Source organism: Sciurus vulgaris, assembly GCF_902686455.1.
Source record: "Sciurus vulgaris genome assembly, chromosome: 3".
NCBI classification, from domain to species: domain Eukaryota; kingdom Metazoa; phylum Chordata; class Mammalia; order Rodentia; family Sciuridae; genus Sciurus; species Sciurus vulgaris.
Genome location: NC_136463.1, coordinates 159,283,656 through 159,300,259, shown reverse-complemented (window position 1 = coordinate 159,300,259; position 16,604 = coordinate 159,283,656). Strand labels below are relative to the sequence as shown.

Genomic DNA, 16,604 nt, shown 5'->3' with positions numbered 1-16,604 from the left:
ATTAATGTTAGTCAGATGAACTATATTTTCCATTGCCCATAGTTTTCAGGGCCAAACTGACACTTGACACTCTTCTCTACTATCCATTATATAGTCCCTTCATCCTCTACTGGTCTAGGTGACTTATTACCAAGCTTTTACCAAGCTGATCCAGGACAGTGGGACCAGATTATTCAAAACATAATGTGATAACCTAAATCTGTGATGTGTGATGACCTAAATCTGTGTCCTTAAGGGATCTGAGTCCTAGTCCCTTTTCAGGTTATAATTGCTACACTTGTTCTTTTACTGTCAAAATCAGGCAGGGAAATAATAAAGACGCACCAGTGGAAAATATTCTAAATATTCCTTACTGCTTACATTGAGCTACGGCTGCCCTCCATGCTCCTCTTCCACAGGGCAATCATCCCTTTAAGGTGGCAACTCCTCTCCTTGCCTGCTGGTCTCTTGGCACAGGAGCTCAATGTGATTAATGGAAGCCATAGCTTAAATTTAGTAGTATTCTCTGTTTCCCTTGATAGAAGCAGTCTCTCTTTAGGATTTAGAATCTCCTAACCTATATAGTTTGGAGTAAGAGTTTGTGAAAGCACAGGTTACCCAAGTGGGTCCCTGGGAGTGATGGTAAGTAGGATCACTCTTCATTCTACCCCTTGGCTCCTGGATTCAGGTATTCTACATATGAGGGCAAAACACTACATTGATTTATGATGTGTATAACATCCTGAAAGAGATGCCCCATCCTTACAAGGTATCAGTCTTAAAACTAGCACCCGTACCTTTGGTGGCCTGTCCTGCCCCTCTATTTGTTTGGGTGATGTGATATATGATAAGGGCAGTGGAACCCATGGTTATATGCTAAATACTGAACCTCTTTTCTGTAAACTCTGTTCCTTAGTTCAAAGTAATTTTGCAAGCCTTAATCCTTAAGCTGGTCAAAGCTCTAAGAGCAGAAAAGGCAATTATTTACCCAGAATACATGTTGATACAAATCTAAATAAATCATTATTCTTTTTAGGGTGGTAGTAGTTCAGTGTGATCAATTTGCCACAAAGAAGCTAGCTGCTAGCTTCTAAACATAGTGCTGTTATCAGGGACCAGCACTGGTCTTTGTTGCTAGCATATTGAAAATTTAGCAGCACAATAACTAGGTAGACTTTAGTGAGTGGTAGCCCTTTCTCTTAACTATTATATAACCTCTGTTTCTTTTATAAGCCCATTGTGCCCGCAACTGTTATTTCATCCACTGGGGTTATTTAGTACTTTTTTGATAGTAGATGTTTTATTATGCCTTCTCAGATCTTTTTTTCTTTTATTTTCTTTTCTTTCTTTCTTTTTTTTTTTTTTTTTTTAATACTGGGGATTGAACCTGGGGGCACTTAACAACTGAGCCACATCCCAATCCCTTTTGATTTTTTATTTTAAGATAGGGTCTCCCTAGGTTTCTTAGGGCCTCACTAAGTTGCCGAGGCTGGCTTTGAGCTTGTAAGCCTCCCGCCTCAGCCTCCCAAGCCCCTGGGATTACAGGTATACATCACTGTGCCCAGTTTATTCAGATCTTATCACTGGAAGACCTATGTATTCACAAATCAGATAATGATAATTTAAACTTTTTCTGATAAATATTAGCAGGAATTCCCAGGTGACTTTTAGCTCATTCAGTCTGAACCATATAAACAATGTCCACAGAAAAGAAATATCAAAATATATGTGTCCCTAAAACTGGAAATAGCTCATATATAAGAAGAATACAGGGGGAATAAGTCATTTTTAAAAATCAGTCTAATTAAACATCTGGACTCTCTTTAAGTTGAACATTTGTACTCCAGTTCTCCTCCTCCGAAAGACCAACTTCCAGTAACTTTATTTGACCAATGAATTTGAAAATCATTTTTCTTCTTTATTAATTTGTGACTTAAATCATCATTATTTTCTATACTTACATTTTACTGTTTAAAGATATCCAAATTGGTATTGAATTGAATTCTTGGGCAGATCTAATATATGCTTTTTCTTGGAGTGTCATTCAATAGGAGTGGCTGAAAGATGTGTGTGAAAAGAATAAGTGGAATCACCAAAAGTCCCCCATCATCTGGAGAGAGCTGCTGGATCGTGGAGGAAAGGGTTTGCTTTTGGGAGGATATAATGAGTTCCTGGAGCATGCTCAGGTGCATAAATTAACTTGTCTGTTTAAAAAAACTATCATTCTATTACATGATTTTGTGTTTTAAATGTCTTACTTTCTGAGATATCCTGTCATCTCTCTTTCTAGTCTGTTTGACATAGAACAACAATTTTCCATTATGGCCATTATTAGATAATGATCTATTTTCTGAGGTTGACTTTTTTGTTCCCTATGTTTAGCTTTACTATGATGTCACCTCTAGCATGATGACTGAGCTAATGATGGTGATTGCTCAAGAGAACCTGGAGGCACATATAGAAAAAGAGCTGGAGAAAGAGGCCCAGAAAGATCTCATCAGCCCCTTGCAGGTCTGGATCACCAGGTGAGATAGTCAAACCCCAGGGTATAGGAGATTAGCTTTTATTTTTAGAAAGAACAGTGAGAAGGGATTAATTTCATGATGGAAATACCTGAATGTCAAATTTGAGGTATGTTTGTGTATGTGTGTGTGTGTGTGTGTGTGTGTGTGTGTGTGTTCACATGTGCATGCACATTCATGTTTAGGAATATGGTTGTGTGTGTGTGTGTGTGTGTATCCCCCACTATAACCCCATGTATGAGTTCTATATTACACACACACACACACACACACACACACACACACACACACACTTAACCTAAAAGCAACTTTATAGTACGACTGCTTTGCCCGATTTCTGTGGCACTGTCCCCTCTAACCATTGCTTGTTCCTCTCTCCCACTTGCTGGTTTTCCTTGGCTGTTCCTCATGTGCTCACTCTCTGTATCCCTACTCCCCTCACCTTGTTCCCCCTCCTTTGTTCTCCTTCTCAGGTTTGCTCCCCACTGCTCCCTGTCTGGGACACAGTGAAGTCTTTGCTGTCACTTTCTCTCTTTCTTTGATTTTATTTAATTTGATTTTTATTGGTGCATTATAGTTTTACATAATAATGGTCTTCACTGTGATATATTCATACATGCACAACTCACGGTCTGGTCTGTTTCATTCCCTTGTGCCCTCCTTTCCTCCTCCCCATCCCCTTCCTCTAGTCTACTGGTTTCCCTTATATTTTCATCTATTTTCATGAGATCCCTTTTATTTCATTTTTCCTCTCAAGCTTCCACATATGAGAGCAAACATACAACCCTTGACTTTTGAGTCTGGCTAATCTCACTTAGCACAATATTCTCCAGTTCCATCCATTTGTACTCTCTCTCTTTCTTTCACTCTCTGTACTCTGTTTCTGTCTTTCTTGCTCTCTCCCTTTCTCTCTCTCCTTCCCCCACCCCTCAGTCTGTCTCTCACATTATCCTTCTTACTATATGCATGTATCTAACATGTACACTTACTTTAAAGATTATTTGTTATTTTGAAATATTGTAAATACAGGAAAGAATTGAGAATTGTGTAGTAAACATCTATGACCCTATAAACCCAGATTTAATAAATGCCACATTTAAAGAGCATCAGAATGGTATAGATACTGTTGAAACTTCCATTGTACCCCTCCCGAAGCCCATTGTGAGTGCCAGAAATTCTCACATGCAATTCCCAACTCCCTACAGTTGATTATCACAGAAATAGAAGACCCAGATACTTGCAAAGTGTGGTTACAGAGACACCATACACAGCCTGTGTTGATCCTAGCCATTTTTATAAGGATTTGTCTTTGTGAGAATTTGGAAAAGATGGTCCTTTCTAAAAAAAAAAAAAAAGTCATCACTTTGTAGATAAGCTTATGAAATAAAAGAAAGCTGTGGCTAACTGAAACTTCGGTCTTTTTCAAGAAGAAATATAAACATGTAATTGAAATAGTTTGATATATTTCTTTGAAATTTTGCTTTCTGCATATGGGGAATTCTATTTTATTTGAAAACCATACAGCATAGGTACAGGTGTTACTTGCGATCGTTTTATGTCTTACTTGAGATTGTTTTCAGATGCCCAGAGCAAGGGGTTATTAATGAAAATTTTTTTGTTCTACTTCCAAATTTTAGCCTTAAAAATGTCTATGCAACTGTATGAGTGCTTTAAAATAGTAAATCCTTCTACAGTGCACATGCAGAAATATCTATTAAGAATAAACTCTTAAGAGGGCAAAGAATCTAACCATTTATAATTCACTGTACATTTTTACCAGTGCAACCTCTCCTGCCTGCTACAACCTCCTTCCCATACTGACGAGTGGTGAAGTGTTTGGGATGCAGACAGAAATTAGTTTGACTCTGTTTGACAAGGAGCAGACGGAAGAACATCTCAGAAGCCTGGTGATGGAGACCGAGGACCTGGCGTCACCAGTCCTCCGCAGCGTCTCCAGCTGTACTAAAGTGAAACATGCCTTCCACCAGGCCCATGTGGTCATTGTCCTGGACGATAGCACTGAGGAGGAGGTGTACTGTCTGGAAGAGTGCCTGAGAAGCAGGTTGCCACTGTGTCGCCTATATGGGTACCTGATTGAGAAGAATGCTCACGAGTCTGTCAGGGTTATTGTGGGAGGAAAAACCTTTGTGAATCTTAAAACAGTCTTGCTTACGATACACGCCCCAAGCATCACACACAACATTATCGCGGTGGCTCTGGGGGTGGAAGGCCAAGCCAAGGCTGCAGTAGCCAGAAAACTGAAAACAACTGCTTCATGTGAGTGAACTCCTGCTGATGTTTGTGTTTGTGTTTTGAAACAACATGATTTCAAGCAGCTAGGAAGAAGGCTTCATTCCCTAGGATTTTCTGGATATCTAGAATAAATGTAGGCAGCAGATACTAAGAACTTATTTAACTACAGTAGTTCAACTACAATAGTCCATCTTATTAAGGGGGTACATTCTAGGACCCCAAGGGAATACCTGAAACCACAAATAGTACTAGACCCTACTTATACTGTTCATTTCTAGATGTACATACTGTGATGAGGTTTAATTTATAAATTGGGAACAGTAAGAAATTAACAATAACTAATAATGAAATAGAATAATTACAACAATATGCTATAATTAAAGTTATCCAAACTTACGAATTATTTCTGGAATTTTCCATTTAGTATTTTTAGACTGTAGTTAACTGAGGGTAACTGAAGTCATGGAAAGTAAAATCTTGGATAAGAGAAACAACTGTACTGGGCAATTCTTTTTACCAGCTTTTACAACTGACCTTGTCCCTCATTATAAGTTAATGAACAGATATTTAATATAAGGTCTATAATAGTCAAGTAATAATTTGAAGCCTAGTATTCAATTTTTCCTCCATAATAGTCAATAAGGTAATCAACATTTAAGAAAAATTAGGACTATGTTAAAATAACTTTGCCCCACTTCCCATCCATGTAGCCTTGAGCAAACTTGCTGTGCCTCAGTTTCCTCATCTGTAAAATGAGGATGTTAACAGCACCTCCCTTTCAGAATAGATGTAAGAGTTCAATGAGATAATATTTCTAAAGTGCTTGGAAGGGTGCCTAGCACATGATAACATTTGCAAGGATGTTAAAACATATTGATAGGCTTATAATATCTGATCAGTTTCTGCTTCTATTCATCTTTGAACTGGTAGACATCAGAATCATATGAAGGTGAAACTAGATAACAAAATGGGTTGTTCTATTTTAAAGGCAATATCACATCTGACATATTTTAGTTCTTTGTGCCCAGAAATGGAGCAGGTGAAATCTGAGAAAGGAGGCATAAGACTTAACTTCTCAAGCAAGACTGAAACACAATGAAATGTGAGCCTCAAGTGCCTAAATCAGGGCCTTGGAGGACTTTAATGAGCCCCTAATATTAGAGCCAGTACTGCTTTATTTATTTATTTCCAGTGAAACCCCAGGAAGTATATATAACTCCTGGTATTATTGTATGCATATCTTTAGTGCCTTACCTCTCCAGTCAGTATAAAACTTGATCAAATTAATGCTAAATTATTCACTAGGAAATGAAACATTTCCCAACCATTTTATCTCTGTCATCAACTTATAGTTAAATATGTAGACACTGACTTATCACAAAAGATCCATAATACACTGATGAAAAGTGTCAATAAGAGGCAGTGATAAAAAATTTTAAACAAGATATATGTGTTGGGGGCTGGTAACATAGGGCTTTCAGCCAGAAAGGTGCTGTCTTGTGGGTCTGCTGGTTCCATTATTATAAGTTTTGCTCTACTCAAAGCAAGTAAGCATGTGATGAGCAGGAAAAAAATAAAAATAGAGGAAAGCCAGGAAAAGGAAGGAGAGACATTAGAGGAACAGTAATCGAAGTGGACTTGTCAATGGAACAGCAAGGAGAAGCCCAGTGTAAACAAAAACAGTTAAACAGAATAATGTGAAAGAGGAAAACCACTAAGGGAATCATTCAGCGATCATCCCAGATGACAAGAGGGTGGCAAACCTTTTCAGAAAAGCCAGGTTCAGCATATCTCTACGTTCAGTTCACACCTTCTCAGGCCATGTGTATTGTCTTAAATTGGGACTCCAGTGTTATAAGTGATAGAAAGTCAACTCAAAGTGTCTGAAGTGGTAGGTTTTTTTAAAGGACTGGTTGAATGCTGGGGCTCCAATGCTGACAGCAGGACTTGCTTGTCCCTTCTTCTGACTGATGCTTCGGCTAGTTTTACTCTGAGGTAGGCTCTAAGGTGTGCAATATGGCCACTGACATCCTCAAGTCATATCCTCTTTCTACCTAACCAGTAGAAAGAGGGCTTTCTTCCCCACTGGTTTGTATAAAAAGTGTACAAATTCATTGGCCAGGTTCAGAGCACATGCCCATCTCTGAATCAGTCACTATGTCCAAGAGGGTAGAATCTGGGTCTCATGCCTATTGTTGAACCTAAGGAATAACAACAGCCCATCTAAACCACATGGACTGAATTTGAAGAAAGGGTAATTATGTAAAGAAAACCCAGGATACTGTTAAAGAAAAAAAGGAAGAGAGACTAAAAGCAGCAGATGTTCACTAATTTTCTGAATCATAATTTAGTGTTTTTAAAGCTATAAAGAGCCTCAGAGCCAGTAAGAAAATTGAAACCTAGTGAGATTAAAAGCCTTCTTTAATATCTAAGAAGAAAATCTACCTTATGTTTACCTGGATCTAGAGAATTATTTCCCTCATGGGAATCCCATGAACTCCAAACCCTGACTACCACCTTTCCCAAGCTCCTACATCATGCAGCTAATGGAACGGCCCAAGTGCACATTACAAGATCTCTTGGGAGTAGGGCAGTGGAGGGAGAAGTGACTATTCCAACTTCATGAACCATTTTGGTGAAGAAGAGAATGTCAGAGGATGAGATAGGCATTGATGGGAGTTTACCTAAGATCCATTCCCACCCTCTTCTCTCCTAGCCTGTCTCTTGCTATAGAGACCCAGGATTTTCAGTAGCAGTTTCTTTCAGGAACTATTTCAGTATTCCTTGATTTTAATCATATACCCATACCATTCACAGAGCATTATTAGTGATTGCCAAGTGCTGATAATTAGGGAGGTGATTCACAGTTTTAGGGAATATACTCTTCAGTTCATTTTATAGCCATTGGAGCAATCTTAAAATAGACAAAAAGTAGGATTCAGGTAATTTTTATATTAATGTTATATGATGATATTTTAATGTATTTGTATTAATGTTATTATTCATTATGATTATTTTTATTTCTATTCTCAGGCATCAAAGATGTGATAATTTGGGGTAATATCACTGGAAATAATTATGTTGATCTGAGGAAAGCCCGGGTTTACAGACATGACAGTGCCATTTGGGGACCTCCCCAATTTTCTCGCCCTGTTCTAGATGTGATTTTTGATAGGTACAGTATATTTTTAAGTGATGTTTACCAGCAAAGTTAAATAAATGTACAATAGTTGTTCCTTTCTTTAGAATCATCCACAAATCTTTGTACAAAACTAACTCACAATTTTATAGTCGTATTTGTGCTTTCTTTTTTAAAGGAATGTAGAAAATTCCACAGAATATCTTCAAGTTGTCCCCAATCCTAATTTATTTGATTTTGAAATTATGTATTTTATATGTCAGATTATCCTTAAAGTAGTTCATTTATTTTATTAAAGTTATCTCTAAAACAATTATACGTAAAGGGAATCTTAATGTAAAGACAGATATATATCCAAGTTTAAATTATATGAGGCATTTCAAGAAAGAGGAATTAAAGATGATAAGCAGGCCAGACCAGGCTGGGTGTTGTGTCCCAAGAGAAGCAGAACTGAGAGGTGGTGAGGCACACAGCCCCAGGACCAAGCAGCTTGGGTTGGAACTCAGCCACCTATTAACTGTGTAGCGTTAGAGAAGTTACTTAATCTCTTTATGTCTTAGTTTCTCCATCTGCAAAATGGAAACATGGGATAGCCCATTCGAGGATGCTGGGAAGATGAAATGGACACAGGAAACACCAGCATTAGAATGAGGCAGAAGAGGAGAGACAGCAGGAGTGCCTTTGAAGCACTTTTCTAAACTCTGCAACACTTCCCAATTGTCGCGTTTCCTTTCCATTTCCCCTCACTTTCCCCTCCTCCGAACATAGGAACTTGGTCCGTTCCTAGGAATGATGTGTCCTAGGTTTGCCCCTCTGGGGCCAGACTCCTCTTGTGTGCTGCCTACACAGGGCCTGTGGTGCATGGCGCTGTGCCATGTGCTAACCCCTTAGCAGGGGCAGCCTTTCAGCACTTGTTCTAGTCAAGTTCAACTCTTCCCTGAGTTTAGATTCAGACCATAAAAACATAATTATTCCCTAAATATCAAGATAAATAATTCAGTGCTTCATGAAATTGTTTTATTTTAGATGAAGGATATCACTGGTTCCAAAATAACATCTACATAGAATAAATTCTTTGTAATGAAAGTAATTTTCCTTGCAGTCTTTGGCCACTTTTATGTGTTCCATATTCATATTATCATGGTGTTAATTTGAAATTTTGGGATTCCTTTCTGCTACACTTGATTATTTTTCCACCAGCTTTTTATGGGGTTTGAAGACAGTTGAAGAATGGGCACATAAAGTCATAGTTCAGCCTTAATCCCTTGCACATAGTTCCATTGAAAGAGAATATCCTCTTTAATTTCCATTCCTCTCTCCATTGTAAAATCCTTTCTTTCTCTCCTTGCAGTGAGTGGGTAAAAAGAGAATTTGTGATGACCATTAAAAATTTGACCTCCACGGGAAAACAATTTGGACGCATTTTAGCTGCACACAGTATAGCTACCACGTTGAAATACTGGTACCATGGCTCACCACCTGGGGAGATTGTGTCTTTAGGAGTGCTAAGTGAAGGTAAATCTGGATTTTTCATATCTTGTAATATTTAAAACCTCTAGGTCTTAAAATAGTCTATAACCTCTGTGAACTTTTACAATACCATGAATCATTGATTCAGTTATGCATTCAAAAACTCAACAATATTTTGTATGACTGCACTGGAAACACATAGAAGTTTATCTGGCCTCTGCCTTCAGGAAACCTACAATAAAGGAAAGCCAGACACACTCAGTTTCATGAAGTTTTCTCAGTCTACCCAGCTAAGAAAGGGAAAGCAAGGTCAATTCTAGGCAGACAGCAGGAAGAAATAGGGCCTTTTCATAATGGACATCGCCACTGCAGGAAGCCAGAAAGTCTGAGTGGTGCTGACCTGGAAGACTAGAGTAGGAAGACCACTGGTCCCAGGAAGCCCTGGGAACAAAGATGAGAGTAGGATACAAAGGAGTGCAGGAGGACCAGTCAGCACTAGAACATGGAGAGGTTGCTCTCCATCAACACGCACAGAATAGAAATGCCTACGGCCTTAATGTTTTCATCTGCTAAAACTTACTTAGCAGATAAAGACTAACTAAAACCATCTTCTGCCATTTTTACAAAACAGGCAAGAGAATGGCTGATATTCTGTCCTCTGTAGGTTCTACCTAAAGCATTTTTTCCCTTTGTGTTTTCCTGAAGCTTATTTTCTTTCTTTTTTTGCGGTACTGGGAATCAAACTCAGGGCGTTGTGCTTGCAAGGCAAGCACTCTACCAGCTGAGCTATTTCCCCAGCCCTGAAGCTTATTTTCTTCAGTGCTTCAGGCCAGGGCCCCTCTGCTGAGTTCTGGCCTGCCAAATATGGCTACCTGTTGGGCAGGTAACCAGGCTGTCGTGCTGTAACGCAACCCAACATGCACCAAACTGACTTACTGTCTTCCTTCCCAATCTGATCTGCTCTTGCATTCCTTGGATTATTAGCAGAATCACCATCCCATCTTCCACCTGTTCCAGTGACTTCAGGGCAGCTCGACGCCTCTCTCCAAATTCCCCATGTCAGAATTAACCTGTTTCCTCCTCTATACTCATGTAGTATTTTGTTCCTCTGTCAGAGAGTATATTGCAGTCTGCCTTTTTAGTTGTATATGTGTCCTTCACTGGAGTGTCTGTGCTCTGAGGGCAGGGACTTTGTCTGGGTCATCTTTCTACACCTGTATGTAGGAGCATTTTGTGTGGAAGACACTCAGTGAACCTTGTTCAACTGAGGGCAAGGTTCATGAACACTGCCATTAAGTCATTATGTTACCTTTGTAGGAAAATGGGTATTTAAAACCCTTCTTTTATTTGTTGAAAGAAAATTGAATTAATCTCTATAGAGAATTCATTCAAAAATGAAGGGGGAAAACTGGTGTATATATATATATATATATATATATATATATATATATATATAATGGAATATTATTCAGTCATAAGGAAGAATACTATTATGGCATTTGCAGATAAATGGATGCAATTGGAGAATATCATGCTAAGTGAAATAAGCCAATTGCAAAAAACCTAAGGCTGAATGTTTTCCCTGATAAGTGGATGATGATACATAATGGGGGTGGGAGGATGGGGGCAAGAGAAGAATGGAGGAACTTTAGATTATGTAGACGGGGAGGGGGTGGGGGTATGATAGATGATGGAATGAGACAGACATCATTACCCTATATACATGTATGAATAACAAATGGATGGTGTGGTGCTATGTCGTGTACAACCATAGAAATGAAAAGTTGTTCCCCATTTGTGTACAATGAATCAAAATGCAGTCTGTAAAATTAAATAAATAAAAACAAAAACAGAAAGGGAGTAAGATATCCTAGTGACTACATTTTTGGTGTCCAGAATGGCAGGAATCATTTTCTTATTCAGTTGAGGCATCAAAGAAGGGGAGAAATCTTATCTGAATGGTGCGCAATTGGTAAGAAAGAGTGTCAATCTTTATATAGAGCACATTCAAACAGGGACTGGGAAGCCACAAGGAAATAGCCAGCTTTCCTGCCCACTCCTTTCCTTTCCCTGTCCTTCTTACCCTGGCAGTAAGACTACCATAGTAGGCTAGAAGACTGGAAGACCAGATTGTGCAAATGGCTTGGGCTCATGGGCTTCATGGGGACTCATGGAAAAGCCATGGGAAACAGGTACAAGGAATCCAGACAAGATTGAGAAAGGAAAGTTTTCATTAACCCTCTGGATGCGAGAGAACTGGAGATGGGAGAATGGTCAGCACTTGAACAAGTGCTCAGCCAGTACTTTCAGAGTAAGCGCTTCAGTCCTCCCTTGAGGAATTTCTAGAAATTTAGTTCCATCCTTCTCATGAAAAGTTATCTATTATTTTTGTCCTTTTCTATAATACTGAATAGGGTTTATTTTTCTGAATGCTTTTGTTTCATTTTCTTTATATCTACTCACCACAGGCCAGTTTGGTATTCCTGAAGGGATTGTCTTTTCTATGCCTGTGAAATTTGAGAATGGAACTTGGGTGGTTCTTACAGATCTCAAAGATGTCGAATTAAGCGAACAAATAATGACCCAAATGACAAGTGATCTAATTCAGGTAATGTCAGTACATTCAAGGGAACTGACACTGATGATGCTTAAACTGATCCCCCAGGGCAAAGCATACATTGGTTCTCTGCAGGTTCTGCTTGTATCATATTCCTAAAAATAACGAGGCAATGAAAGCTTGAAGAAATCTGCAGAAGAGCATACTCATTTGATTATATAACTTCTGGTATATTAAAAATACCCTTGATTTAAAATGAAGAATCAAGCATTTTTCTCTTAAATAATAAGTAAATAGGTAATTATGGTCATTTAATTCTCTGATTGTAAAATTTGTTAACAGGAGAAACTTGTTGCATTTGGAGACGTGATGACTTTTCAACCGTACCAGTCAGGTAACCTCTTGAATAAGCTGTTTCGTTGCACTGCTATTAAAAGAATATTAAATACTTGTTACAATAATCATTGTTGATATAGATAATTCTAATCCTTATTTTGTTATTTTTAAATTGAATTATTGACAAAATAAACTGCCAAGTTCAGATTATCTTTTGAAATAAAACACAAGAATGATAAAGAAATCACATCTTAAAAGTGCCATAGCCTTATAACTTTGGGGTATACCATATTGATTAGTTTTTTAGAACTATTACAACAAATTACTACAAACTGGGTGACTTAAAAGAATAGGAACTGTCCCACCCCTCTGACCCACCCTGCCTGCCAAGGAAGAGCCTGAATATGAAGCAGGTGGGCTTGAGAAAGGGCTGGGAAAATGGAGGTGGCCACACCTGGATCATGCCCTCAACAGCCCCACCAGCCCCTCTGAGGAGGTGATCAAAAACCTTAGCCTGGAGGCGGTTCAGCTGGGCGACCGGGATGGTAACAAATCACAAGAGAGTGGCATAGCAGAGATGGAAGAACTCCCTGTACCACATAACATCAAAATAAGCAATATTATATGTGACTCATTCAAGATTTCATGGGAAATGGATTCAAAATCCAAAGACCAAATTACACACCATTTCATTGACCTCAACAAGAAAGAGAACAAGAACGCCAATCAATTTAAACACAAGGATGTTCCAACAAAATTGGTGGCAAAAGCTGTTCCCTTGCCCATGACTGTCCATGGACACTGGTTTTTGAGCCCAAGAACTGAATATACAGTAGCAGTGCAGACTGCCTCAAAACGAGTTGTTGGTGATTATGTTGTATCTGAATGGAGTGAAATTATAGAATTCTGCAAGCAGGCTATTCAAAAGTTCATCTAACATAACTGTTGGAGAAGGCTGAAGCGATTGCAGGACGTATGCTGAAATTTTCTGTTTTTTATCGTAACTAGCACAAAGAATATTTTGACTGTATTCAAGAACACCCTGGGGATGCTATGCATCCCTCTGTCAAGGATAACAGTGGTAGCCATGGCTCTCCTATCAGTGGAAAATTAGAAGGTATCTTCTTCAGCTGCAGCACTGAATTCAATACTGGGAAGCTACCCCAGGATTCACCTTATGGAAGATACAGGTTTACGATTGCAGCAGAAAATTTTTTTAACCCCAACACTAACCTGTACTTTGGGGACTTCTATAGTATGTACACTGCTTATCATTATGTGAGTCTTGTTATTGCCTCTATGGGATCATCAGGTGATGAATTTTGTAAGCTGCACCTTCCACAACTAAATTCCAAGGATAATAAATTTTCGACCTGTTCAGAAGCTGGTTTACCACTGTGCCCAGGATGTCATTTTAAGAGTCATTTTTACTGACCCTGTGGATCTTTCTTTGGGCACTGTGGCAGAAATCACTGGTCATCAGCTCATGAGTTTGTCTACTACAAATGCAAAGAAAGATCCCAGCTACAAAAACTGTAATATCAGTGTTGGATGTTAATGCCCACTTTTCTTATTCTTACTCAGCCCCTTTTCTTCCCTTAGGAGCATTCTCTTTTGTCCATTTTTATCATCAGATGTTTTCCACTGAAAAATGCACATGCTTCTATCACCAAAAGTAAACTACCACTTTTCGAATTTCATTCAGAGCTGTTTTAGTGTTTCCTATTCCCTACCTTTCCCACTACTTTTGATGATGTTTTCCTTCTAACACTTTATTTGCCTAGATGCTGCAATCTTTTTTTTATTTTTACTTTATGCCAAACATAACAAAACAATTATAGACCGCTTTAGCAAAATACAAAATAATGACTTATAAATGGTGTTTAAATATGCATTCATTTTAATCTACTGAACAAATATTGGGATAACTCCAAACCACATGAAAGGGTGTAATTGCAGCATGAGTTAAATCTTGAAGCCTAGAATTGTCAGCACTTCCAACTTGTTTGACAGTGTTATTTATGTTATTTATATTAGCTAATAGGAAACAACTACTGTGTTTCAACATAATAAATATAATAGAAAAAATTTTATTTATATTGTATAAAATATTTACAATCATATAGAATATATAGTTACATTTTAATAGCAATTGTATACATGTCACAAAACCATTTTCCTTGTCGAAAATGTAATTTGTAAACCTCAAATAGTTGTGTATTTGTCCTGTTATAAGTAGATGACTTCAATGAAACAAATTTATGAAGGACATTATTCTGATTCATAAAAGTTATGAAATATCAGGTAAATACAGAGAAAATAATGAGCCTCAGAAATAGCCTGCTTCTGAAATCATCAATATTCTTCCCATTCAAACTATGAAAATGTGAATTTTTTCATCAAAAAAAAAAAAATAGGAACTTATTTGCTTACAGTCAAAAGGTTGGAAGACTTAAATTCAGGCATCAGTAGGGCCATGTTCCCTCTGAAGGCTCTAGGAAGAATCCTCCTTGCCTCTTCTAGCTTCTGGTCCAACACTGGGCATTCCTGGCCTATAGCTGTACCACGCCAATCTCTGACTTTCCTTGTGTATGTGTCTTCCTTTTGTGTGTTTGTTTCTAAATCTCTCTTTCCTTATGAGGACACCAGTTAATGCATTTAGGACTCACCCTAATCCCATAAGTCCCCATCTAAAATTGACTATATCTACTAAGACCCTACTTTCACAGGGGTTAGAACTGCAACATATCTTTTTGGGAACATCATCCAAACCACACCACCATATTTAGTTTTAGATAACTTAATTTAAAACTCAGAAAATTTTCAATTAGCTTATATTTTTCATTGACATTTTCTCTAGTCAGAAGCTCCTAAGAAGTACTATCTTCTTTTCTTCCTTTACTTTAGAGGAAATCCTATCTTAACTATGGAAATAGGTATATAGAAATAAATTACACCAAGAGCTTTAACCAAATATTTTTTGGAGTTCAACATTTTCTTCCACTATCATTTATGATATTAGATAACAAAACTATGATCTTGCCCTCTTGGAACCTGCAATCCATTAATGGACCACGCATATAAATGACTCCACTGTGGTACATCTTAGGAATAAGAAGTCCAGGGTGCTGTGCTGTGACAGGGTTGGGGACAGAAGGAAACTAGCTTTCTGGGTGGCTTTCTTCATTTGGCAGACTAGAACTGGAAATTCCTTTCATTAGAGTGAGCTATAAAACTATTGTCCTTGGGGGCTGGGGATATAGCTCAGTTGGTAGAGTGCTTGCCTCGCAAGCACAAGGCCCTGGGTTCAAATCCCTAGCACCACCAAAAAAAGAAAAAAAAACTGTTGTCCTAAATTTGACTCCATTGATTGGTAGCTAGTCCTACATTTCCCATATATATTTGCCTTATAAAGAGTCATATAAAAGAAAATGACCTGATTATATGCTGTGTTCCTATTAACAAAGGTCAAGGGGTAGGTGATGGTTGTGCACACATGCATGGGTACATATTTGATTGATCTTGACTCTGTTACCTTTTGGACCTTGCCAGGGATCCCAAACTTAGAGCATTGAAATAATCAGAGCATTGCATACTCACAGTTTGAAGATCTTTGCTAATAACTTACACTGAGATGATTCATGTATGAGTTTTTTAATCTCTTCAATTAATTTAATACTTACCTTTCTGACTTTTAGAACATGATTTATCCCCAAAAGATAAAAAGGTCTCCTTACCCAGCACAGATGACAAACAGGAAGAACGAAAGGGCTCAAATGGTAGGTACACTTAAGTGAAAAAGTGCCTTTTTTTAATCTAAAGGTTAACATTAAATTTCAAAGAAAGTGATTTGATCATCCACTAACTACAAAAAGGGAGTTAAGTCATTTGTCATCCTTATCACATACTAAAAAATAAGATCATATTTAAAATTTATTTAAAACTTTGGAGGAAATTACCCACTATTTGCAGTGCATCTTCTATTTCCTGGTAACTGTGAGGAACACTGGGGACACAGTAAGGAAGGTTGGCCACACACTCTCAAGGACATAGGGAGCCACAAGAGTATGAGGTGCCAAGACACTCGGTGATAAAAACCATACGAAGTCAGGGCAGCACAGGGCAAAAGAAAGAAAAGTACATAATAAGTCTTATAAAGGCTCACAAGGAAAGGAAGGAGCCTTTAATGCAAGATGGAGAAAGATAACTTGAAATCTACCTGGGACTTAAGATGGCTAAAGATAAACAAATGGGCACTTATTTATTCAGAAACTGCTAGTTCAATTATGTAAGTTGAAAAGGTTGCAGATATCTGCTGCACACCGTGTCCACATAGTTAACAACCTGT

The 16,604-nt window shown here is 38.1% G+C and overlaps 1 protein-coding gene and 1 pseudogene across 11 annotated transcripts in view; both read left to right on the top strand.

The window, feature by feature from the left end:
* Positions 1-16,604, top strand: part of MDH1B (malate dehydrogenase 1B) — a 34,849-nt gene that overhangs the window by 7,457 nt on the left and 10,788 nt on the right. For 2 of the 10 annotated variants that reach the window (XM_079130660.1, XM_079130666.1), the window contains 8 exons: positions 2,031-2,165; positions 2,362-2,504; positions 4,282-4,778; positions 7,788-7,929; positions 9,245-9,408; positions 11,832-11,971; positions 12,263-12,314; positions 15,955-16,035. In XM_079130660.1, the coding sequence (XP_078986786.1) occupies positions 2,031-2,165; positions 2,362-2,504; positions 4,282-4,778; positions 7,788-7,929; positions 9,245-9,408; positions 11,832-11,971; positions 12,263-12,314; positions 15,955-16,035 (1,354 nt within the window). Of the gene's footprint in view, positions 1-2,017; positions 2,166-2,361; positions 2,505-4,281; positions 4,779-7,787; positions 7,930-9,244; positions 9,409-11,831; positions 11,972-12,262; positions 12,315-13,858; positions 15,416-15,954; positions 16,036-16,604 lie in introns of those variants that run through there. The other 8 variants (XM_079130663.1, XM_079130667.1, XM_079130665.1 and 5 more) reach the window with 7 other exon arrangements.
* On the top strand, positions 12,361-13,860 carry LOC306655909 (phytanoyl-CoA hydroxylase-interacting protein-like; annotated as a pseudogene). The gene has a single exon. The product of its transcript is annotated as a phytanoyl-CoA hydroxylase-interacting protein-like (transcript).